Source organism: Natator depressus, chromosome 1 (genome assembly GCF_965152275.1).
Source record: "Natator depressus isolate rNatDep1 chromosome 1, rNatDep2.hap1, whole genome shotgun sequence".
Taxonomy (NCBI): domain Eukaryota; kingdom Metazoa; phylum Chordata; order Testudines; family Cheloniidae; genus Natator; species Natator depressus.
Genome location: NC_134234.1, coordinates 115239257 through 115265981, shown reverse-complemented (window position 1 = coordinate 115265981; position 26725 = coordinate 115239257). Strand labels below are relative to the sequence as shown.

The window sequence follows — 26725 nt, the reverse complement described above, 5'->3', positions numbered from 1 at the left end:
TCTATCTTCAGGAATATTATCAACTTAAACTACCAGACAGTGACCATTTAAGATTATTTGTTGATAAATTACCACAGCTTTCATTGAGACAATTTGTACTCTTCCCTGGGGAGACCAATGAGAAGGGGTTTGAGGGGTTGGAAACTGTAAGATTTACTACATGGTATTTCCTTGACATTGTCCCTTCTGGTGGCATAGAGAGGAGGAGACATGACCTACCACCTCCACAGATCCCCAGGGAAGATCCTTTGTCTGGTGGAGGGTTGGTCCCTTCGTGCTGCTTCTCTGGACCTCCTCCACCCTGGGCCATGCAGTTCCTTCAGGGAGAAGTGTGCATGCACAGAGGCTGACTTAATAGTGATTTGAGTACTATTTACTTAGGCAAGGATGCCCAGTGTAATAATGGCTGCACAGAGAGGGCAAAACATCGCAAAGAGCAGCTCATCCACCCCTCTTGCCCATACAAACCCTACCAAAGCAATATCTGTGGAACATTCCCAGTGGGAGTTCTTCAGGGCTGGGGAGGGAGTAAATGCAGCAGACCTGACACTTTCCCAGTATGGACACTGCTACACTTTGAGCTGGAGGTATAAATTCCAGCTTGAGGAGACATACCCTCCAAGCTAGCTAGTGTGCTAAAAATAGAATTGTAGCCGTGGCGCTGTGGGAGGGGCTAGTTGCCCAAGTACACGCCTAGTATTTCAGATGGGATTGTACCGGAGCAGCTAGCTCATCCCACTGCTCACACCATGGCGGCGACACTATTTTTAGTGCATTCGCTCAATCAGAGCTAGTGCGGGTATGTCTCCCCGAGTTGGGAATTACACCTCCAGCTCGAAGTGTAGATGTAACCTATGGATGCATCTACACTGCAATAAAAAACCCGGGTCACTGAGTCTAAGGGCCTGGGTCAGTTGGGCTCTGAGACCCACCCCCATCACAGGTTTCAGAGCCTAGGCTCCAGTCTGAGCCTGAATGTCTACGCTGCAATATTTAGCCCTATGGTCCAAGCCCTGCGACCCCAAGTGCCCTAGAAGCCCCATCCACATGCCTGCATTCCCTTTCCCTCGTGTAAGTGGAAGGGAGCAGATGGGACTGCTGTCTAGAACAACTGGAAGTGTATAAGGAAATGTCACAAATGCTTGTGAAAAATTCAGCCAACTGTGCACAAGTGCAAAATTCTATCTGTGCAAATTTCTGGGAAAACAGGCAAAATGGCTGTGAATTTCAAAATACAGATAAGCATTTTTATTTCTTGTGGTTGATACTGTGCATGGCTCAGTTATTTTGTTTTACAGCACTGTGTAGACAGTGATATTCTTCAACTAACATTTTATTTTTGTTTTAAAATTAACAGTAGGGGGTGCTGACAGCAGTGACTCTGAATTGGAGCTTCCTACCACAGTGCTCAATTTAAAACCCAGAGCACGAAAAATTTTGCGAGACCAGAGCCAGCAGCAGCCACTGCGGCAATTTAGAATGGAGTGGAGAAATGAAGTTAATGGAGACCAGGATGGAAGGGTAGATCGCAGAGAAACGGACAATGAAGCTCAAGCGTCCAGAGGGTTCAGGCAACCACTGCTATCGAGACCAAGATTTGGAACAGCGAGTGAAGAAAATTTGACTGAAGATGTTAGACCAACAAGACCAATGCCACCACCGCGAATAGTCAGGTGGGCATCAGAAGCTGAAAGGCATAAAAATACATCTCCGAATCAGCCATACTGAAAACAGCTGAAGTAGAACTAACAATAATAAACTACAGATTTAAATTAGTATTCTAAACCATCTGACTGCACAATGGGATCTATTTTAAAAACTTGGTGTGGATCCTTTGGGTTGCATGCCCATATAATTAACTGGATGAAATACTACAGCAAATACTAAACCCAAGATGCAAAAGAAAACATCTTTTATGAACAACTTTTAGCAATGCTCTGACAATTATGTTCTTTTTACTACTAAGGGGAAAATGTGCCTTTTATCATCACCACCTCTGGAACCATCAGCTCTGGAACCAAATAACCCAAGTTTGATATTTAATTATCCAACTAAGAATGTTTTAAAAACTCATACAATGAAGAGAATGTTTAAAAATATTCTAGTACATTTAAGATGTTATTTATGATTGAATTTTGCTTGTCTAGATCAGATTTTTAATGTGAATAGCACTGAAAATTGCACTATGCCCCTGTCCCATAGACCTTGCAAGACAAATACATTAATCACTGCAGATTATTGTTAGAATGACCAGGATAGTAGGATGCAGTTAGGGGTTGTGAAGGCTGGAACAAGGTCAGAAAAAGAAGACCTAGCTACAGAAGCAGATTCTGAAACACACTCAGTTCATGGAAAATGGGCGGTAAAGACAGGTGAAGGACACTAGCTCCAGAGTAATCCTATCAACATTTTTCCCCCAGCATATAACCAGTGAAAGGTGCTGAGCACCTTCAGTGCAATGAATGCCCGCAACTTTCATTCATCTCAATGGGAGTAGATAGGTGCTGAGTGCTATCAGGATTGGGCCCTCAGAGGAGTTGATGCCTCCTCTGTCTCAGTTTGTGGCTGCTGTGGAAATGCAGCAGAATTGTTATAACACTCATCACAGGCAGGGGGCGGATGGTGTCACGGTGAGGCATGGAGTCGGATTCAGGAAATCTGTGTCCAGTTCTCAGCACTGCTTGTGACTTTGGGTGGCTCATTTGGTCTCATTGTATCCCCTCAGTAAAATGGGGATATTAGTCCTTCCTTTGTCTGTTTTGTCTTTTTCTAGATTGTAAGCTCTGTGGGACAGGAACGATCTCTTGTTTTTGTTTGTACAGCATGTTGCACAATGGGGCCTCAGTTGGAGTCACTAGATACTACCATAAAATAAATAAATTACTATTACTGCTGCTAAAACACCCATGTCTTTCTCATCTCAGTTTAGAGCTGGCCGTTATTGTTTTATTTATGTTTGAGGGTTGTTTTGGGGTTTTTTTTGGATGGCTCAAACTTTCCTAAATTTTGCTGCAGTTACTGTAATCTTTTTCTACCGTTCAGGTTATGCGGAGTTCTCGCGTCTGTCAAATGCAAATTTTCAATTGTGTGCAGATGGAAAGATGATCTTTTTAAAGTCTCAGTCAAAGGCCCACGTCAAGATAATTTCTCTACTGTGAGATACTGATTTTTGCAAAAAGAACCATGGCCATGTTTAGTTATTGTGGGAATCAGTCACCTGTGCATGGCCATCTTTTTCTCTTTGGTTTATGATGGAGTGAGGTGATGCTACAATGTTAATTTATACAAATAATTTTGAATTCATTTTTCAACAGCATCTTGGGTTTTTTCCCTTTTACACTTATTTGAATGATCAGCATATACTCACTCTTGTCATATCCGAATTAGAAATGAGCCTGTGCTGGAATTTTCACATTTGAATCCGGGTCCAAATTTTCCCCATCATGAGATTATGTTATGATATTTGGGGGTTTGCATTAAGTTTGAATTGTGACTTTAAACCAAACTAACCTTCTGCATGCATAATGTTATCTTTTTTTACTCACTCTCTCTTTCCTTTGCTGATAAGGACTAAATCAGCGACTTTTAACTGAGCAAGTCACTTAGGGTCAAATTTCCAAAAGTGGCCCCTGATTTCTCACAACTCCCGAGAACCTGCATGCTCCACTGACTTCAGCTGGAGTCGCGGGTCCTCAGTGTGACTGACAAGACAGCCCCAACTGCATACCCAAAAACTGAGGCACCTAAAATTAGGGGCCATTTTCGGAAACTTGGGCCTTAACCTCTTTGTACTTCAATTACTTAATTTATAAAACAGGATGATGCTTATTTTTAAATGCATTTTGAGATCTATGAATGAAGAGCAGTAAGTAAACGCATACCATACAGTTACAGACTCACAATATTTTGAAGTATGTTTCTTACTACCTTTTTCCCTACAGAGAGAAAGTAAATTGGAACATTATCTTTAAGACTTTCTAATCAGCACCTTCAGCTATAGCCTATAATGTGAATTTTGTCTTTTGTTATCCCATGTCAAAGAAAGTTTGTGGGTGTTGGGAAATTAGAAGCCAAATAAATGTCTGTCGCCTAGCACCATCTATTGGCGGAAATGATGTATAGACTATAGACATGGTTTTCATTCCCTTCAAGAAAAACAAGTCTGCAATGACAGAATAATTTCTGTAACACAGAAGCAAAGGGAGAAATTTAGGGAGACAGAATTAAACTGAAGTTTGGCCAGGATGATGAAATTAACATACTTGTTCTTGTGAAAAATATTGTGGGATCTATAGGGACAGTGATCAGCACTTTGTTTACCTAACAAAGAGAATACTTCTTGCAGGTTAGCACAGATCCTCTAATAGGATATCACACTGGGGCATTAAATCCTTGGTCTAGTCCAGAGACAACTGGGACCTGAGTTCTGTCAGGTTAAGTAGTGGGGGCATATTTCAAAGATTGGAGACTGAAATTGAAGGGCTGGGGGAGATTAGCCATCTGGTTATAATGAAACTTTAACATATTATCACTCAATTCACGAAGTACTTTCTGGAAGGCAAGGTGTTGTAATTCTGCAGGATGTGATGGTGGGTTGGAGTAAATTCATACACAGAGAACACAAAAAATAAATCTGGTTGAACTTGAAAGCTTATAGCAGTATCCTTTCACATGTATGCAACATTCAGCTACATGGAATAAAAACATTAGCTTGATATTTCTGTGCAGTGAAATATTGTGTGTTGCTATTTAAAATATGATCAATAATTTCTGACTTAACATCCGATTGAATGTGTTCATGCCACCGGCTTCGAGCCATTGTTTCAACCTTAACTGCAGTCCTATTGAGTCAAAGCTGTGCTGTCTTAAGTTCAGAAAGCTCTCTTTACAGTCATATGGACTAGAAATAATGATTAAACATGGAAGCTTCAAGAGGTGAATTGCAAAGCCAAAAAACCCCCCAAGACAAGACTCCAGGCAGACGAAAAGCAGTGAGGTGTGACTCATGGGGATGGCAATGGTGAGAATGGCAAGATGCCAAGCTTATTTTCCTAGGCACTGGAAATGGTGGCTCTGGACGCCCAGTCTCAGAACCTGCATTCCAGCTCTTTCCCCTTTCTTTCTTTGTTTCTCTTTTATCCATTGATGGCCCTGCCTTCCTGGGTGAAGTAGAGATCAAATCCCATTTGCCATTAAGTGAAAGCTGGCATCTCCAAAGATAGCATTTAGCAGCAACTACCTTCCGCAGAGGGGAATCCAAACCTTGCAGATGCAGGCACTGCCAGGAACAACATGGAAATTGGGAGAAAAGTGTAGGAGCAGCCCCTAGTAATAACATCCTCCTGTGTAAAGGGGTGTGGTCAGGTCAGGGAGGTGCATAGACTGGAGCCAGAAAACAGAGGCAAGCTGGAGAGCAGGACTGGCAGGGGAAGCTGGTGACAGGGCTGGAGACAGTACATTCATCTCTGGGGACTACAGGAATAAGAGAACAAGAAGGTATTACCAGCAGTTCCTAAGGAATGGAGAACCCTCTTGCACTCCCTTCAACTACCATATGCAACTGAACTGCCTTCCCAGCCCCATTCCCCAATTCCTTCTGCTCTTAGACCCAACTCAGAAAAGCACTCACGTTTAACTTTAAGTACATGCAGAAGGCAGTGGGACGTACATATGCATTTCAAGTTAAGCACATGCTTAAATGATGTCCTGAATAGAGATGTTTTCCTGAATGGGTGCCTAGCTGATCAGGCAGCAAGAGGTCAACTGGACCCAAGAAGTCAATCAGGCAGAGGAAGACTAAAGAACTGAAAGAAGGCAGTCACGGAAACTAAATACTGCATTGGATGTGCATCCCATCCAACTCCATTGACTTGGTCACCTGTCTTCTCAAATGCATTACAAGGAACAATATATAAAGTTAACAGAAGACAATGACTGAAACATTACTAAAAATGGAATGTCATTTCACTTTATTGCTTTTTAAAAGAAAGAATTTTAGTGCAATTTTTGTAACTAACACTACAGAGAGTAATCCTTTCTAAAGTACTTCAAAATCACATTATATTATAAATACAGCCACTTTGTCCAGTAGCATCAGCTACAGTATGTCCCTGAGACCACATCTTCCACAGGCTTCTCACTCCAAATATTAATTTTCCATAATACAGATTTAGACAGTAAGAAAAATACAATATATCTTCCAAACCAAAAATCAATGTTAAATAAAAAAAAAAGGTTGTGGAAAGCACAAAGTGCTTCAGCTTGTGCATAAACATAAAAAATGAAGTGCTGAGTCCTATCACCCCAAAGAGTGGTATGCAGACAATTGTTAAATCTAGTGTAAACTAATTTCATGGTGCATTTGGTCTAAGAAAGCCCCACACTTTTGTTATCAGTGTCACAAGTTAGGATGACTTTCTATCTGTTGGTTGTCGGGCAAGACAACCACCAAAGGTGTTAAATCCTTTATACCAAATACCAGTTCACTATGCTTTATTTCCACTTCATTCCAAGTGGCAGCAGCAAAGTGCGCCATTGCTGCCAAGAAGTCTAACAGCACACTGGGCTGCATTAGTAGAAGCATGCCAGATCGAGGCAAGTGATTATTCACCTCTATTCGCCACTGGTGAGACCACATCTAGAGTACTGCATCCAGTTTGGGGCTCCTGACTACAGAAAGGATGTGGACAAATTGGAGAGAGTCCAGTGGAGGGCAATGAAAATGATTAGGGGGCTGGGGCACATGACTTATGAGAAGAGGCTGAGGGAACTGGGCTTATTTAGTCTGCAGAAGAGAAGAGTGAGGGGGGGATTTGATAGCAGCCTTCAGCTACCTGAAGAGGGGTTCCAAAGAGGCTGTTCTCAGTGGTGGTAGATGACAGAACAAGGAGCAATGGTCTCAAGTTGCAGTGGGGGAGGTCTAGGATGGATATTAGGAAAAACTATTTCACTAGGAGGATGGTGAAGCACTGGAATGGGTTACCTCGGGAAGTGGTGGAATCTCCATCCTCAGAGGTTTTTAAGGCCCGGCTTGACAAAGCCCTGGCTGGGATGATTTAGTGGGGTTGGTCCTGCTTTGAGCAGAGGGTCGGACTAGATGACCTCCTGAGGTCTCTTCCAACCCTAATCTCCTATGATTCTATGATAAAGGTCCCTGTTCTGGGGAATTATGTTTCTTTCCTTAGTGGAGGGAAAAAGGGCAAGAGAATTAGTGAGGGCGATGTTTTGAGGCTCTTGCTTAAATGGTCACCAGAGATAAAATTATCAAAAGTGACTTAGCTGCCTAAGTCTCAAATGAAAGTCAATAGGACTTGGGCTCCTAAGTGCCTAAGTCACATAGCAAAACTTTATCCCAGGGCACAATAAAAAAAAAGATGAAATCTACAGTACATTAAAAATGAGAAGATTCCATTTTTTGCATGAAGCTTAACTCTCACACAGAAATCAAGGGTACCTCCCGAAAAAAAGCACATATATAGACTAGTCTCATTGTGTCCGCCTATAAAATTTAAAGTTATTAAAATATATATATGTGCTCCCATTGTGCTCTTACTGAGATCAAAGGGATTTTGCCAGTGATTTCAAACAGGAGCAGGCACTCTGTAAGAGAAGAGACTTTAAGAAGGAGAAAAGTTGATTTAAAAACAAAATTACAAAACGCCATCTGTGACAGCTCTGAAGTAAGATTTAAAGTTGCATGTGCACATCATATATGCTAAATTCAATTAAAAAAATCTGCAGAGCGGCTTTGTATACTACATCAAATAATTAAATGGGAAGTGCTATGAAACTTTCAGATAAAAGGCACTATAAGAACAAACTTTTTTTAAAAACAGTGGCTCAAATGCAATGCTCAAAAACGTGATGGGCTAGTAACGCTGACTTGAACCTGGTATAGTATCGGTCAGCACTATGGAAACCATCTCCATAAATCTGTCAATGCATTTCAATCTTTACCCGCATCAACCTCCATTAGCTTTGGCCTGCTAAAATGGATGCAGACAAACGAAGATTAAGCTGCCAAACACACATTTTCCCTGGTTACCTAAATTGGGATTTAAATTTATGTCTTCAGAGATGAAAAATAGTGGATTAATCCTACGTGGAACAAACACTTTAAAACATCACTAGATTTTCCAAAATGTATCTTAAACAACCATTTAAAGAATAGGAAAGAGTGGTTATTCTTAAAATGAAGATGGAACAAAATTGCACAGGAAGTTCTAGGAGTTCCTTCAAATACTCACTTATGAGAGAAGGTTGCCAGATGGAGGTGTTCACTAGTCCAGGTACCACTAGTGCAAATTTCACTGTAATTTACGTGGTCTCATCTTCAATCACCCTTACTCTGCACGATGGCATTTTCTCTTAAAATACTTTATATAGTATATATAAAAGAAAAATAAGCACTAGAGCATACACAGCTCTATTTACCAGAAATACTGGAACAGAGGAGTGAAAGCAGAATGTCGGCTAGCCAGTTGGGAATGGCTAATTATGCTGCATGGGAAAGCTTCTAGGCAGAGCATGTGTCACAAGTTATATATGCAACCTCTGATTTATCAACAAGCCATTGTCACAGGAGGCCAATGGTTTATACAGGTCAGCCTTAATGTCTCATACTGATAAGTGCACATAACAAATTGTACTTGTCTAAATAAAAAACTTCACTAGTCTGTCTCTCTCAGTCAAAGAGCCTATCAGTCTAACCGTCATGCTTCAATGTGGGGCTGCAAACTGGATTATTCATCAGTCATTTATATACTCAGAATCATTTTTCTTGAAGGGATTTCAACCTTATTAGCACAAAGAAAATACAATTCTCAATTTATGTAAGTTTTTAAATGATACCTGCACCTCTGAAAGAGAATTTCTCTCTGAACTACAGCTCTGAGCATTCCTGTCTTGAGGTATGATCCTGCAGCAGATAAGTCTGTATGAATCTGAGGGCTCAGGCAGGCTGGCCTCCCCTTGAACTTGTACCATTCCTTTGAGAAAACAGCCTGTTGGTACAATACAGGTTTTTAGTGCTTTGCATTTTATTGATGATGCACCAGCCTGTCCAAAATAAGCTGCTATTCACTTTTTAATTTAGCAGTTCTACCGCTGCAATATCGTGGTGTGTTCATGAGCATTATCAGAATAGCTACCAGCGCCAGCCCCACACCAAGACTTGGAGGGCCACAGGGACTGAACTCCTGTGCAATTCCTGAGAGAAGAGGGGCAATTATGCGTCCCACAGATGTCACAGACTGACCAACTCCTATGAGCGTGCCACTGGCCTGATTCCCACCCAGGGTCAACTCAAGGTCAGTGATGCAAGTGCGTCCTACAGTGGTTGAAAACGCCAAAAATGTTGACGATAAAATGACCGTCCATATGCTGAGTGCTGTGGAATATAGCATTATCAACACACAGGTGAGAACAGTGGAATGTAATAAAAGTGCATAAGTGTTATGTTGATAAAGTCTAGTTATTGGTCCAAGTAGAAAACCAGCAAGTGCTCCAAGGGTGCTACTATAGCTTATGAGGTACCCTGTGAGCTTAGGTTTCACCCCAAATCTCTCTTCAATTGCCAGAACAAAATTGCTATAATACAGCATTACAGCTACAGACATTAGTAGCCGTACTAAAAATACATCCCACAGATCAGAGCATGCAATGCTTTTAATCCTCTTCAGCACTGACCCAACTGGAATCCATAGGGACTGGAGGGGAGTATCATATTTCATTGCTCCATTAACTAGTGATTTAACCTGCAGGTCATAGTTTGCCTTTGCTGTCACTCTGCTGTTACTGGTGGTCTGTTCATTTTCATTACTATCTGTGTGTTCCTCACTCCATGGTAACATCCAGACCAGGCCTGTAGAGGTAATGCAATACGATCAGTTAATTGTAGACAGGTACACTCTTTACCCCATGCTCAAACATGTAAGTTACTGTTATGTTTTAATGGCGTCTCTAATTGTATAAATCAAAGACAAATGAAAGTATTTTGCACTTTGTTGGCAACATTTCATCTTAAAATAATCACAAAACAGTTTACAAAAATTAAGCACAACATAACCCATGTAGTTACTATTGGTTTCCCCATATTTAAAATGGGGCTCTATAATAAGAGAGAAAAAGGTTAAGTGACTTGCTCATGCAGCATATACATAGCAGATCTGAGAACTGAACCCAGGATTCAGACTCCCACTCTCCAGCTCTAGACACAAAAACAACACTCCATCTCTTGTATCTGGATATAAAAAAGAAATAAAGAGGGGAAAGGCTGTCTTAAATGAACTATTTTCAAAACGTGAGAAGTAGTTCACATTCAAAGAGCAGTCTGAATGCACAGAACAGAAAGGGATTACAGTCAAATTACTGTACAAACAACACGAAGACAAATCTCTTGAAAAAGCCTGAAGTGCAAAATACTACATACAACTTACCAGCATTCAGAATGAAGATGAAAGAACAGATGAAAGATGTCAGGTAAAAGCCACTTTCTAGCTCCATAAAGTAGCCACCAACCACAGGACCCAGAATGAAACCAACACTGGAGGCTGCATTGAAATGTCCTACTACAAGAGGGCGCTCTTTCTCAGAAACCAAGTCAGAAAGAAGAGCTTTTGATATGGAGAGAGTGTGTTTGAAAATACCTGCAAGTTAACATAAAAACATATAGGAAAACGATATCATATTTATTTAGCATAGGATGTAATTTATAAGGTTGTGTTTAATTATTGTTTGAAAATTCCATAAGCTAGAAATCGTCCAATGCCAGAGCTATAGAGGTTGTGTCATGGAAGTGGTGAGCTGGACGTGTGACGAGTTTGGCAGCAACCATTCCCTCGGCTAGTGGAATCATGTTAAACAGACATCTGCGTCAAGTGAGCACAACAGCTCAAATAGGATAGAAGCAGCACCTCTGATTGGTGGATCCCAGTAGAGGTGAGGCAACTACCAGAGACATCGCATCTTGTAGTCAGTGCTGGGGAAAGAATGACACGGCTGGCTACGGACACTTACAATTGGTACAGTACAATCACAGGTTGTTAACCGGTAGGTGTTGGTAGGCTGAGAAACAGCAACAATTAATATGAATTCTGGGCCATTCTAAAAATGCCACACGTGCACAATAAAATCTCTTTCTCTGCTCCTTCCTCACAAAAGGATTACCTTACACCACCACAGTCCACAACCACTGGCAATATAGGAGCATTACAAAAACTCTAAAGAGGTAGTTAAAATTTTAAAGATTTATCAAACAAACCACTGAAGTTTCTTTATCATACAAAAAAAGAACCAAAACCAACCCACTGCCTCCTCTATCAAGGAAACAAAAAAGTTTTCTTTGAAATGAGGCTAGATAGTCAGAATTTTAAAAACCTGTTATGAGAGTTTTATCATACAGAGACGTTAATCATAGAATATCAGGGTTGGAAGGGACCTCAGGAGGTCATCTAGTCCAACCCCCTGCTCAAAGCAGGACCGATCCCCAATTAAATCATCCCAGCCAGGGCTTTGTCAAGCCTGACTTTAAAAACTTCCAAGGAAGGAGATTCCACCACCTCCCTAGGTAACGCGTTCCAGTGTTTCACCACCCTCCTAGTGAAAAAGTTTTTCCTAATATCCAACCTAAATCTCCCGCACTGCAACTTGAGACCATTACTCCTTGTTCTGTCATCAGCTACCACTGAGAACAGTCTAGAGCCATCCTCTTTGGAACCCCACTTCAGGTAGTTGAAAGCAGCTATCAAATCCCCCCTCATTCTTCTCTTCCGTAGACTAAACATCCCCAGTTCCCTCAGCCTCTCCTCGTAAGTCATGTGTTCCAGTCCCCTAATCATTTTTGTTGCCCTCTGCTGGACTCTTTCCAATTTTTCCACATCCTTCTTGTAGTGTGGGGCCCAAAACTGGACACAGTACTCCAGATGAGGCCTCACCAGTGTCAAATAGAGGGGAACGATCACGTCCCTCGATCTGCTGGCAATGCCCCTACGTATACATCCCAAAATGCCACTGGCCTTCTTGGCAACAAGGGCACACTGTTGACTCATATCCAGCTTCTCGTTCACTGTAACCCCTAGGTCCGTTGATGGAAACTTCGTGTTAGTGGCACTAACAAATATGCTTTTACACAACATACACATTCTGTTAAGTAGTGAGCCAAGCTTTTAGATGATATCCTATTTGGAAATATATGTTCAGTATGACAAAAATGTATTGAAGATCTTATATGATGTTATGTGGTGCACACAGACTAACTTTTTTAGAAGTTACTAGTGACTTTGCGTGCTCAACTTGAGAAACGTTAAAGTGGCCTGATTTTCAGGAAGTGACAAGCACCCACCCTTTGAAAAAACAGTCCCTGCACTGAAGTGTCTCAGAAGTTGTTTACCCCCTCCCCCACCCTCAAAAAAACCCAAGCCCTGAGAAATCACTGGTCACATGTCTCATTTAAAAAAAAAAAGTAAAAAGATCAACTTAGAGGTCTTTTCAAAGCTGGGGTTCCATAGGTGCCAAAGAACCATTGTACCTGTGATAAGTAAAACTGTTCAAAGCTGCTATCTAGCTTGTCCCCACATCTAAATACCATGATTTCCCCAGCAATAATTCTCAAACCAATGTTGGACTAAATATAAATCCAAGTACCAAGTCAATTACTCACCTACAGGTACCCTAGCAATGGCAAACAAACACACACTGGTGGACATGCCAAGCAGCAAATAACCCACTGCACTGAAGAGGATACAGGCAATCAGGGAATACTGTCTTCCTATTACATCACTCCAGCAGCCCTGGTAAGACAATAAATGAGTGTTTTTTATAGTGTTGAACAACCCGTTGTGAACAATATGCATGTCTGAATTAGATCGATTACTTCTTTTCTCAAAAAAGAGGTCCCTGAGGGACCATCAGTGGAAACATTCATAAACAGATTAGATAACATTCATAATAGTATTGTGTCTAGATGCCAGAGGCTGGACATGATGGACTAAATTCAACCCTAAAGTCAATCAGAGAGGCACCTGCTTCCACCATGAATTAATTTTACTAGATGAGGTATGAAAGCCAAGCTTAATTTAATTTAATGTCTCATCTTAGTTTTATGTAAACCCATGACAATTTAGTGACATATCATGGGCGACAGTCTAATGAAAATGTCATCACACCAACACTGACCATTATTATTTATATATGATAGCAACTACTGTGTGCTAGATGCCTGCCAAACACTCAAAGAGGGCAGTCCTGGCTTGAGGGAGCTATCAGTCTGAGGGCAGACAAACAGAAAGAGGTCACGGGAAGGGGAAAATTAAAAGATAACCTATATAAAATAAGTCAATTTAATTCACCACATGCAGCATGGCAGAAGAGGGTCTTTAAGTAGGAAGGGTAGGAGCCTTACACATAAGTTCAGGCAAGCTGCAACAGACAGAGGAAAAGGTGACTGTGTGCAAAATGGGTGGATGAAACCTAGGAGCACTGGCTCCAAAGTACAGATTTGAATGTTGGCAGGTACAGTACGCATTCCTGACCTATGGCCTTGGGTTGTGTCCTTGTGCATATTTGTTTTGGGAAAGGAGGGGAAAAAGCATACCCTGTGGGGAAAAAATAAAGTTTGAGAGACATTGCATGAATTAAGGCCAATGGCAAATTACAACAGACTCCATATTAATCGGAGAATATAACAATTTCAGAGATCTGGCCTATGATACTATTTCTTGTATGGAGGCTACCGCGTTAAAGAAAACTGCTCTAATAGCAACACAACATTAAACAGAATGTAACATGCCTGACACATAGTAATATTTGACTGCTTAAACTACTACTTTCAAATCTAGGCAGAGATTTGGTTTTCAGCTAAAAATTTCATCTTGTGTACTAGGATCTGATTAGTCCCTATAACTGAAACAAAAAGTCCACATAGAGTAAGAGCAGTTCCTCCAACCTCAAAGGCTTGTGTAAACACTAGTGTAACGCCGACAGACCCTGGTAGTCGAGAGCAGGATCAAACGAGGGACCTCTGGAGCTTAGAGCATGAGCCTCTACCACATGAACTAAAAGACAAGCAGCTGTTAGCTAAGGCTGTAGAGCAGACTCAGACTCAATCACTCTCTCTCTCTCAGTGGTCTCAGTACCACTAGATGTGACAGAACAGGAGGTATGTGGGCTATGCTAGCAAATGTACGGTTTCACATTCCCCAAAATATTACCATTAATGTTTTTAATTTTCCTGCAAAGTTAATAGAAACACCAATATATATTTAAGATCCAGTATTCAAAACTTACCACAAATGTGCTGGAAAAGAGCTGCAGTAAACCATAAAGAGATCCTAAAATAAAAATAGCGAAAAAAGACACTGAGAATTAAGCATGAACAGACTTGTGAAACTGGCTTTAAAATGGTTCTGCAAAGTGGGAAAATTAACAAAATAATTAATTAGAAGTATAGGAAGAGGCAATAGGGAAAAGCAGGGGTGGAGTCCAGCATGAACAAGATTTTCACCACTTTGATGGATGAATTTTCCTCTTTTTCTGAGTGTCTGAAAATTGCAACACTATTCAACGGAGAAGAGTGGAAGCAGCAGTATGCTTCTTTGCCAGGAGAAATAACTGAAACTGGGACAGCTGGCATCCTACACCAAACATTATGACAGGGCACTGTAGCAGCAGGCCTGGAAGAAATTGCAAATCCTACCCTTCAAAATGAAGGGTAAGAACCTAGCAGCAATTGGCAGTAGGAGAGAAGGAACAGAAAGAAAACAACAATTCCAGCATGGAGTCAACAGTACAATATTTATCAGCCTCTTTTACTGATTAAAGGACACCCCAGCTCCCTGGCTTTTTGAACGCTTAAGTCAATGCAAAGTGTAGAGATGATAATGTACTGTACGTTGAAGTCACTGCATAAACAACATTTCTGTCAACTAAACTCAGAAATAGGATTAACATCAGAAGGAGTTCTATTCCATGCAAACTGAAAAGGCAGGATATTAAAAATCTGGATATAAAGAAGACATTTATATCATCATTACGATTTCTAAACTTGCACTAGACCTGTATTTGTGTTATAAGCCAGCACCCCAGAATCACTTTAGTGGAGGAGAGGAAGCTACAGAATCCAAAAAGGTCATCATTTGGAACCACCATATAGTAGCTTCTGAAGACAACTATGAAGAAATTCAATGACTTAATAGTGGGACAATCATGATTATAAGGGGGAAGAATCAGCTGCAGAAGAATGTCTGTCTTGCTTAGATCTTGCCATTGTTTTCCACTGTGTGGCTACTGAAGGTTAGTTATGATACATACAGTAACTCCTCACTTAAAGGTTTCAGAGTAACAGCCGTGTTAGTCTGTATTCGCAAAAAGAAAAGGAGTACTTGTGGCACCTTAGAGACTAACCAATTTATTTGAGCATGAGCTTTCGTGAGAAAAGTACTCCTTTTCTCCTCACTTAAAGTTGTCCTGGTTAACATTGTTACGTTGATGATCAATTAGGGAACATGCTCGTTTGAAGTTGCACAATGCTCCCCCATAACTTGTTTGGCAGCCGCCTGCTTTGTCCACTGCTTGCAGGAAGAGCAGCCCGTTGCAGCTAGCTGATGGAGGCTTGGAACCAGGGTGGACCGGCAGCCCCCCATCAGCTCCCCGCTCCCCTAAGTTCCCTGTGCAGCAGCCGCGCAGCAGGCTATCAATTGCCTATCAACTGCTGGCAGTTCAGCTGTCCCTCCCCCCACTGCCATGTGCTGCTCCTGCCTCCTGCTTGCTGGGGGGAGGGGGGCTAATGTCAGGGTGTCCCCCTCCCCCCTGCTCCTGCCCCCCCCCTTACTCCTTCTCCATATTGGGGGGGGAGGGGGAGGAGACGACACAACGGGGCTCAGGACAGAGAGAGCTTGCTGGCCACAGCTGCTGTCTAAACTTCCTGATATACTTAAAAAGGCAATGTACTTAGAGTGAGGTCAGAGTTCTTAAAGGGGAAATGTGCATCTCTCTCACACAGGGTGTGTGTGTCTGTCTACCATGCTATCTCCCCTCCCTCCATTCCTGCTGCCTTGTAGAGTGGGAGGCTACATTAACAACGTATTAACCCTTGAGGGCTCAGCCAAATGTTAGTTCATCATTCACCAGTAGGGCATTCCCTGGGAAATATCCCACCCTCTTCCACCCTCTGACTTCACCACCTCAACCAAGCTTCACAATCATCATTGCTGTGTACTGTATTAAACTGTTTGTTTAAAACTTATACTGTGTGTGTGTGTGTATATATATATGTGAAAAAAAATTTCCCTGTAACCTACCCCTCCCCCCCCTCATTTACATTAATTCTTATGGGGAAATTGGATTCGCTTAACATCGTTTCGCTTGAAGTCGCATTTTTCAGGAACATAACTACAACGTTAAGTGAGGAGTTACTGTATCTGACTTCTACATCATGTCCTGGGTAATCAGTACCCATGCTGTACTCACCTACTACTCCTGCAACAGTTGGACTTGCTCCTAGAGACTTGATATGAAGGCTTAACAGAGGCACAACCATACTTACACCAAAGAAGTCCTGAAAGAATAGGGAGAATGGAATTTCAGTAATTGAGCATATTTACAAAGATACAGAAAGTCAAGATTTAGGAATAAATGATTCTGTATTTTAAAAGGGTTTTATATTTTAATTGAATAACAATCTAGGATCAGGTCTACATTTGGAAGGCTCCACCCGCACAGCTATACCAGCATATTATACTGGTCAAGTGCTTCTAGCGTGGATGCAGCTTATTGCTGGTATAGCTTATTCCAGCTGCCCTGAGTGAAACAAGCTGTACTGGTAAAAGCACAGCTTTGCTGGCATAATTGCATCAACACTAGGGGTTCTAGAAGGCACAGCTATGCTGATCACAAATCACACTTTCATCACACCCCTGACCAAAAGTTTGATCTGGTCAACAAGAAATAAAAAGTTTTGCATGACAGAGAATGTGTTGTGTTGCATTCCATAATCCTTGCAATTTGACTGGTATGTTCACAAATTACAATTTTTTAAGCTAAAAACTGACAGGAACTACTTATCTTCTGAATGGTTCTAAATACATGAAAAAGGCAGTACTACACATTTTCAGAAGATCTAGTTAAGAAATATTTAATGCTTAATATATATATTGGAAGTTGAATAATTATTCTGAATTTTCAAAATGATAGGCTTACACTATTTATATTGCATTTTTAATACAGCAATATAAATAGTCTGGTGTATCATGGAAATAAAAAAAAAAGCTTCTCTCTGTACAAATAATTAAGTTATGAAAACAAACATTTAAAGCACCGGAAAATGCATGTAAAGTGTAGCCTTTCAGTTGAAAAACATCATCTATAATGGGAAGAGAGACTTTCAAGACAGCCCATTCCTGTAAATAGATTACATTATTTTTCTTGCATTACAATGGCAAAGTGTAGGATACAGCACAGAGGCAAGGCAAAGCATAAGGGAAGCAGAGATTTCCTCAGTAGCATCAGAGGAAGACGAGACAGCATGTGAGGGTTCTTCACTCCGATACTGTACAAGGATCTCCTGGCCTGTCCTTTCAAATTTTTATCTTTTGTTAACTTACCACACTGACCTGCTAATTCTTTACTGTACAATGCTGCTTGCATGCCACTTCTACATCAAAGTAGAACTGTGCTGAAGGGGACTACTGAAGCAGTCTCACCTTTTATCAGAGACTACTGCAGTTGCACTAAACATTCATAATAGTCCATCCAAAACTAGAACAGAGATGTCATTATAAATACCATCGAGTCACATGCTTCTAATATCTCATTAAGCAGTCATGATGGCTAATTTTTATATATACATACACTCACAAAACTAATTAGCTGATCCCTGGCACTCCTTAAGTAACACAATATTTAAGCCCAGTAATTGTTATCATCATTTGCATGTCAGTGAAGAACAGCAATTATTTCTTATTTTAAAGAGAGAAGTGTATGTTATTCTAAACTCTAATTTATTGGCTATGGGAAGGTTATGTAGCAGACAACAGCTCACTGACATCGCTCAGCTACTATTCACAGTGGTCACCCTTAGAAATGTGCCAACTGCCTTCTATGGCAAAGTAAATTTACCTCAGTATTAGAAGGGTTCTAATTATTACCTTTAATGAGCATAAGGCAGTTTATGAAACATTGCAAACACAAATGTAAGCTTCAGAGTAGCAGCCGTGTTAGTCTGTATCCGCAAAAAGAACAGGAGGACTTGTGGCACCTTAGAGACTAACCAATTTATTTGAGCATGAGCTTTCGTGAGGTACAGCTCACTTCATCGGATGCAGCACAACAGACAAGCTCTATGGAGCACTATTGCCTACTGCTTTTTCAGACTTGTAAGGAAAAAGACAGAGTTAAAGAGGAAGCACAAACAAAGGAAAAAAAGCAAAAATGAGATAGATTTATCAAAGGGGGAAATGATGGAAAACGATATAAAAGACATAAAAGAAAAAAGTCAGTTCTCTTTGGCTAGTTTAAACAAAAGTAACTTGCAGTAATACATACAAAAGCATTTTCCCGTTTCATCAATCTTAGATGCTTATTTCTGCCTTAAACTATCACACTGGCTAGTTGAACTGAAAGCACTCAAAGTCCCAGACATGAATGGCTAGTTTGCCTATGTTAATAGAGACTATATTTGCATGAAACTGTAGTAAGATGAGGCCCTGAAACATAAACCCTTGGTATCAGAGGCCTGGTATGAGACCTAATGCCTGAGCTAAAGTAATGGTCAAGACTTTGCTGACATAAAGCAAAGTTAAGCTGCGAGCCAGAGGCAGGCCCTGCTTGCAGAAGCTGGCAAGGAAAGGGCTGATGTTGCATAAATATATGCTGTTGCACATACATGTATCTAAAGTGTATTGGATACCAGAGCCACACACAAATGGTACAAGAACATTCTTATACCGTCCACATAGATAACAAGGACAGGGGCAAAAGGCTAGTATGATGGATAGAGTTGTTTTGTTCGAACCAACATGTACAAGGTGAGAGGCAGCACCTTACTGCGTAGAAGGGTGGTGCATTGTTACGTAAAGGGGTTGCACCTCAATATGTCAGGAGTGTTATGTAACTTGTTTGTACCTGTGTATAAGAATACATCCCTGGGGGGGGGGGTGTCTCTGTCCAGCCTAGGGGGCAGTGGAGTGTCCCGCCACTGACTGAGCGGCGTCCATTGCCAGGGAGCACAAATTCGTAGTATGCCCTGTAGAGTCTATAGGGAACTATTACTGTGCTTCGTTTGACAATAAACCTGGCTCGGGTTCCTTCATATCTTACTAGAGTCTGTGGTTTTTCGGGGTTCTCTCGGGGTCTGCTGTGTTAGCTATTTGCGCAGAGCTGGGGCAGCACACAGCAGGAACACGCATGCAGCCGACTGTTATCATCATTGAACAAGAGCAGAGCACCACACCTGTGGCGTCTGACAACAGAAACCACTGTGGTACCACTTTCCAAGGGGCTGAACAGGATTTGGTGACTGCACTCCCCATTCAGAATACTCAGCTCAACAGGGGCATGCTGCATGGCTGCATGCAGGGGGAGATTTGGGAATAGGACAGGGTTGGAAGTTCTACAGCCAAAGCAGAATCAGACCCAGAAAACTTAAGAGACTCATCCAAGGCCACACAGGAAGTCAGTGACAGAGCCTGGATTAGAGCTGAAGAGTTCCTGAGTGCAGCTCCCTTTCCGAGTCCACAGAACAAACCACTCAATCCCTTAACAAGAGCTGCTCAGAAAGCAAGATTTAACATGATTTAGTTCAATAAAAGTGTCTGACAAATTGTCTTCACTAAAATTTATTGACTAGAATATACATCCAATCATTTTTAAAAAAAAAATAAGAAAAGTTGTTTTAAAAATATGACTTTGTAAACCAAAGATGTTCCTTTAGTCCCACTTTGTGAAGATGAAGATATAATTTGAGACTAGGGTAGACCATATACATTTCAAATAAATTAAGGACAACTGTATGGGGGGAAAAAAACCTTATTTTTAGGAGAAACTACCCCACACTGTTTTAGTCAATATATAAATGCATGATTTTTGTATAACAGTGCACGATCCTTTGTATGGTTATTGAAAACATACTAAGAATCACTCAGATAAAATGTAACTCCTTATTGGATATGGGTCATAGGGAAGTAAGCACTAAATAAATGATATGCCTTAAAATACTGAATAGATGGTCATCTTATTTGATGGGAAATAAAGGACAGCAGCAAGGATAAGGGTATGCCTGCTGGAATGCAGCTTTTAGCCAAAGTGTCAGATCCTGGGGAAATCTCGTAGGCCTCAGAACTGCCTCCAAAATCTCAGGGTTTTCAGTAGTGCCATGGATGTGGTGAGTACTGAACAGAACAGAGATTGTCTTTGCCCATCCCTAAACTCAGACATTTGGAGGAATTTTTCAGTCCCTTAGGACTCCCTCAGGAACCTCAGGGTTTTTTTTGGCCAGGTAGTTGCTATTGATGTCAATGCGATGGGAGCTTCAACCATGACAATGACATTAAATACAGACACAGGAGAAATGGGTGGTGTCCGAACAGACTATAAAAAGGCAGCTCTCGAACCCGGATGCTCTAGGGTCATTTACAGTATGGGATAGATTATATTTTATACGTGGATTACACATATTTAAGGTTACATTTGTTATACATCCCCCATCAAACAGCAGAGAAGATCTGCCATGGGGTGCAGGAGTGCCGGGCAATGGAGCTGAGGATTGTTTTTCAGGGTTTTTTGAGTGTTCCAGTGGAGACAAGCAGCAGTGTTCCAGTGGAGACACCCTCCCCCCCCCGCACAGGGCAAGAACCGGGACACCCCCCCCCAGGGCAAGAACCGGGACACACACATTCCCCCCCCCGCCAGGGCAAGAACCGGGACACACACATCCCCCCCCCCCCCGCCAGGGCAAGAACCGGGACACACACATCCCCCCCCCCCGCCAGGGCAAGAACCGGGACACACACATTCCCCTCCCCCCCCCCCCCCGCCAGGACAGGACAGGACAGGAACCGGGACACACACATTCCCCCCCCCCGCCAGGGCAAGAACCGGGACACACACATCCCCCCCCCGCCAGGGCAGGAAGCGGGGGACCGAGCCCCCGCCCGGCAGGTCCCTGATGCTGCGGCCCCGCACTCACCAGGAAGCCCACCAGGTAGAGGCACCGCACGAAGCGGCTGAGCCCGGCCCCGCGCGGAGCAGGAGGAGCCGCCGGGCCCGGCCGCGGGGCTGGCGGCGGCTCCCAGGCCCCCATGCTCCAGCCACGCCCGGCGCCGGCGGCCGCAGCGGGGGAAGGAGCATGCGCGGCGCAGCGCGGGGCGGGGCCCCCTTGGGGCTGAGCCAGGCGGTCGGGCAGAGCCAGCTGGTCAGAGCCTCGGAGACCGGGGTCGCGTATTTGCCAGCCATGATCTCACACGAGTGATAAGCGAGGGTCGGTGGAGGTGGTTTTGATTTGTCATCAGGGCTTGAAGCCTTTAAAAATCATGTTCCCCCATCTTCCCCCCCCCCCCGCCCAGCAGCTGGACCCCTGCTGGGATTGTCACAGAAGAACAAGATTCCCGGAGCTGGGGCTTTAAGAGGTGGGTGGTACCCGTCACCGGAGGGGACCAGTCTTGTCAGTGCCTTCCTGCAGCGTCCAGCGCCAGACTGCGCCTGTTACGCCCCATGAGAGGGCGCCGTTGTGCGGACCCGTTCTCGCTTCCCGCAGTCCCACTTTTGCCCCGCTGCCAAACGCAGGGGCTGCGGCTGTGCGGCCGGCCCCCAGCATGGGGTGCGGGGGTTCTCTGCGGGTCAGTGTGACAGCTCTGGCGTAAGGGCTGTGTCGGAGAAAAGAATCATAGAATCATAGAATAACAGAGTTGGAAGGGACCTCTGGAGGCCATCTAGTCCAACCCCCTGCCTAGAGCAGGACCAATCCCAACTAAATCATCCCAGCCAGGGCTTTGTCAAGCATGACCTTAAAAACTTCTAAGGAAGGGGATTCCACCACCTCCCTAGGTAACGCATTCCAGTGTTTCACCACCCTCCTAGTGAAAAAGTTTTTCCTAATATCCAACCTAAACCTCCTCTACTGCAACTTGAGACCATTACTCCTTGTGCTGTCATCTGCTATCACTGAGAATAGTTTAGATCATAGAATCATAGAATCATAGAATATCAGGGTTGGAAGGGACCCCAGAAGGTCATCTAGTCCAACCCCCTGCTCGAAGCAGGACCAATTCCCAGTTAAATCATCCCAGCCAGGGCTTTGTCAAGCCTGACCTTAAAAACCTCTAAGGAAGGAGATTCTACCACCTCCCTAGGTAACGCATTCCAGTGTTTCACCACCCTCTTAGTGAAAAAGTTTTTCCTAATATCCAATCTAAACCTCCCCCATTGCAACTTGAGACCATTACTCCTCGTTCTGTCATCTGCTACCATTGAGAACAGTCTAGAGCCATCCTCTTTGGAACCCCCTTTCAGGTAGTTGAAAGCAGCTATCAAATCCCCCCTCATTCTTCTCTTCTGCAGACTAAACAATCCCAGCTCCCTCAGCCTCTCCTCATAAGTCATGTGCTCTAGACCCCTAATCATTTTTGTTGCCCTTCGCTGGACTCTCTCCAATTTATCCACATCCTTCTTGTAGTGTGGGGCCCAAAACTGGACACAGTACTCCAGATGAGGCCTCACCAGTGTCGAATAGAGGGGAACGATCACATCCCTCGATCTGCTGGCTATGCCCCTACTTATACATCCCAAAATGCCATTGGCCTTCTTGGCAACAAGGGCACACTGTTGACTCATATCCAGCTTCTCGTCCACTGTCACCCCTAGGTCCTTTTCCGCAGAACTGCTGCCTAGCCATTCGGTCCCTAGTCTGTAGCGGTGCATTGGATTCTTCCATCCTAAGTGCAGGACCCTGCACTTATCCTTATTGAACCTCATCAGATTTCTTTTGGCCCAATCCTCCAATTTGTCTAGGTCCTTCTGTATCCTATCCCTCCCCTCCAGCGTATCTACCACTCCTCCCAGTTTAGTATCATCTGCAAATTTGATACTAAACTGTATCAAAAGTAGAAAGGGCAGGAGAGGTCTTGGCCCGAGCACACTATGCAACGGCTCGTTTGTAAAGGTGTGACAGCACACCCATGGTCCTTAGGAGCCGATGCGTCTTAGAGCAGCCCTGGAGCCAAAACTCAAGGGGCACTAAAGATGGTTTAAAGCCACCCCTCCCCCAGCTCATACACACTTTTCTGCACCCAGCCCTGAAAAGAAGAATCTGACCACACAAACTATAAACCTTTAGCTGGCTCCTTGAGGAGAAATTCATGGAGGATAGGTCCATCAATGTCTGTTAGCCAAGATGGGCAGGGATGGTGTCCTTAGCCTCTGTTTGCCAGAAGCTGGGAATGAGCGACAGGGGGACGGATCACTTGATGATTACCTGTTCTGGTCATTCCCTCTGGGGCACCTGGCATTGGACACTGTTGGCAGACAGGTTTCAGAGTAACAGCCGTGTTAGTCTCTATTCGTAAAAAGAAAAAAGAAAAGGAGTACTTGTGGCACCTTAGAGACTAACCAGTTTATTTGAGCATGAGCTTTCGTGAGCTACAGCTCACTTCATCGGATGCATAGCATATCGTGGAAACTGCAGAAGACATTATATACACACAGAGACCATGAAACAAAACTTCCTCCCACCCCACTGTCCTGCTGCTAACAGCTTATCTAAAGTGATCATCAAGTGATCATCAAGGAAGGCCATTTCCAGCACAAATCAAGGTTTTCTCACTCTTCACCCCTCCCCCCCCACACACACAGACACACATACAAACTCACTCTCCTGCTGGTAATAGCCCATCCCTCTTTGAAACCTCTCTATAATGCGCATGATAATCAAGGTGGGTCATTTCCAGCACTAATCCAGGTTTTCTCACCCCCCCCCCCCACACACACCCCCCCTCCAAAAACCACACACACAAACTCACTCTCCTGCTGGCAATAGCTCATCTTACAATGTGCACAGCAATAATCCGAGTTTAACCAGAACGTCTTGGGGGGGGGGGGGGGTTTGTAGGAAAAAAACAAGGGGAGATAGGCTACCTTGCATAATGACTTAGCCACTCCCAGTCTCTATTCAAGCCCAAATTAATAGTATCCAATTTGCAAATGAATTCCAATTCAGCAGTTTCTCGCTGGAGTCTGGATTTGAAGTTTTTTTGCTTTAAGATAGCGACCCTCATGTCTGTGATTGCGTGACCAGAGAGATTGAAGTGTTCTCCGACTGGTTTATGAATGTTATAATTCTTAACATCTGATTTGTGTCCATTTATTCTTTTACGTAGAGACTGTCCAGTTTGACCAATGTACATGGCAGAGGGGCATTGCTGGCACATGATGGCATATATCACATTGGTGGATGTGCAGGTGAACGAGCCTCTGATAGTGTGGCTGATGTTGTTAGGCCCTGTGATGGTGTTCCCTGAATAGATATGTGGGCACAGTTGGCAACGGGCTTTGTTGCAAGGATAGGTTCCTGGGTTAGTGGTTCTGTTGTGTGGTATGTGGTTGTTGGTGAGTATTCGCTTCAGGTTGGGGGGCTGTCTGTAGGCAAGGACTGGCCTTTCTCCCAAGATTTGTGAGAGTGTTGGGTCATCCTTCAGGATAGGTTGTAGATCCTTAATAATGCGTTGGAGGGGTTTTAGTTGGTCACCTTCAGCAGGATACTGTGCTAGACAGACCTTTGGTTTGACCCAGTATGGCTGTTCTTATGTAGAAAATTTCTCATGCCCTCCCACCCAGTAATCTGAAATGGCTCTCATCTTGTTGACCTGCTAGGTACACTGCAAAGCCCATTTGTTCGATTTGGTGTTTGAAATGGGCTGAGATGGTCGAAGAGATGGATGCTAAGAGGTTTTGGTTTGTAATACAGGAGCTGTGCTGCTGTTTTGGCTCTGTATTTCTATTTTTGTATTGTGTATTTCTGAATGTCAAGACTTTGGTAGGCATTATTTTATGCTGCCTTTTAATTCAAATACATAAAATAGCGTTTGTAAAGCATTTTGAGATTCTCAAATGAAGATTGCCATATAATGCAACGTATTATTATTATGTTAAAACCAGAAGAGGTTTCTTAATTCAGCCACTTAGGAATCACCCAGCAAGGCTACACTTTCTGAAAACTTAAGAAATTCGAAGGAAGAGCAGCTCAATATTTTTACATTAAGCATAAACTCTTTATAAAACAAAACCTATTTTAAAATATTAAAGTCTTGGACAATGCTTCAAAACCTGCAATAATGTCTTAAGAAGAATTAGACTTCACATAAGGCCCCGCGCCACTTCCTGCAGCCCCCATTAGCCCGAAATGGTGAATCACGGCCAGTGGAAGCTGCAATCGGCTGAACCTGCGGACGCTGCAGGTAAACAAACCGTCCCGACCCACCAGCGGATTTTTCTGATGGGCCACATGCCAAAGATTGCCAATCCTTGACCTATTACCATCACCTTTCTAGCCAAAGCCTCTCTTATAGAATATGTCCTCCTAAATTCATTGTGTCAGTCCTTATCAGTTTACTAATTTATTCTAGCCACTTGGTAAAACCAAGAATGATAGTTGATGTTTGACAAAAGAAATCAACAGTTGATGTGTACCTGCGAGCTTGATAAATTATACCTTCATGTGTTTTTAAATAGTCAGTTACAGAGTTAAGGTCTTGATCAAGAATAGGGTACACAATAGGAGATGGAGTTGTGTTTGTCTTCTGAGAACAAGACCTGAAGACAAGAAGAAGACAGTCCAAATTCCCAGATATGTAACGTTAAGGGCCACGGAGGCCCAGATGTGGGTGGAAAGCTGAAGATTCCCACCCTAAGATCAGGAACTGGTGTCTCTACTGCCCTGACAGAGGCAACGGACTGGAAGTCAGATGTGCTAACCACTGTGTGGCCCTCTGAACTCCCATCACAGGCACATCCTAAAATTTAACAAAATTTTGAGAACATATTCAGTCCCTCAGCAAGAGAGACAAAATATTAAGCCTTATAAATTTTCATCTAAAGTTCTTAAAATCATTTTGTGAGACAGATCTAAGACAACGAATGCAATTTATTGCAGTAAATGGAACACATTCTTGAATTTGAGCATTACAAATAGGCAAGATCAAGACCCCCAAATGTACCATTTATCATCAAACTTACAAAATCTAACAATGACTTATTTCATTCTGGTTTACAACTTCAGATCACTAGAGTGCATTTAGCAGTCATTTCAACTTTTCATATACAGATTGAGCCCAGAAGAAAAACTTACAATCCACCAGTCCAGAAAATTTTGAGGCACTGTAAATGGATTGGAGTTTTAAAACTGCTGATCATACTAGTAGTATCTGAAGAGTAATCTCTTCTAAAAGATCTGGGAATGAGCGACAGGGGATGGATCACTTGATGATTACCTGTTCTGCTCATTCCCTATGAGGCACCTGGCATTGGCCACTGTCAGAAGACAGAATACTGGGGTAGATGGACCTTTGGTCTGACCCAGCAGGGCCATTCTTATGTGCTTATTTACAGATCTGAGACATGAAAATTAGTCTTTTTATTGACTGCAACCTCAAAGCTATACACTTTGATGAGTGTGACAGATAGGGTGACACCTTTTTCAAAAGGCAAAGTGGGATACATGCAGAAGCTCTGCCCCCACCTCCCT

At 42.9% G+C, this 26725-nt stretch overlaps 2 protein-coding genes across 8 annotated transcripts in view; one reads left to right on the top strand and one right to left on the bottom strand.

The window, feature by feature from the left end:
• Positions 1-2835, top strand: part of SLC9A2 (solute carrier family 9 member A2) — a 36615-nt gene extending 33780 nt beyond the window's left edge. The window contains exon 12 of the mRNA XM_074964746.1: positions 1358-2835. Coding sequence (XP_074820847.1) covers positions 1358-1728 — 371 coding nt within the window. The 3' untranslated portion in view covers positions 1729-2835. The remainder of the gene's footprint in view (positions 1-1357) is intronic.
• Positions 1262-21251, bottom strand: MFSD9 (major facilitator superfamily domain containing 9). 7 transcript variants are annotated; one of them, XR_012641162.1, is made up of 8 exons: positions 21179-21251; positions 16465-16552; positions 14284-14327; positions 12659-12788; positions 10437-10646; positions 9688-9862; positions 8851-9002; positions 1262-5472 (listed from the first exon to the last, which is right to left on the bottom strand). XR_012641162.1 is itself a non-coding variant. In XM_074964766.1 (8 exons), exons 2-8 carry the CDS (start codon positions 16532-16534, stop codon positions 5460-5462), a joined length of 726 nt encoding a protein of 241 aa, XP_074820867.1. In that variant the 5' UTR covers positions 16535-16552; positions 21179-21251; the 3' UTR covers positions 1262-5459. The 7 variants fall into 7 exon arrangements, 5 of the variants coding, with proteins under 5 accessions (XP_074820867.1, XP_074820873.1, XP_074820880.1 ...); XR_012641163.1 differs by having other exon boundaries at positions 8857-9002; XM_074964766.1 differs by having other exon boundaries at positions 9756-9862.
• Positions 21252-26725: the final 5474 nt, after the last annotated feature.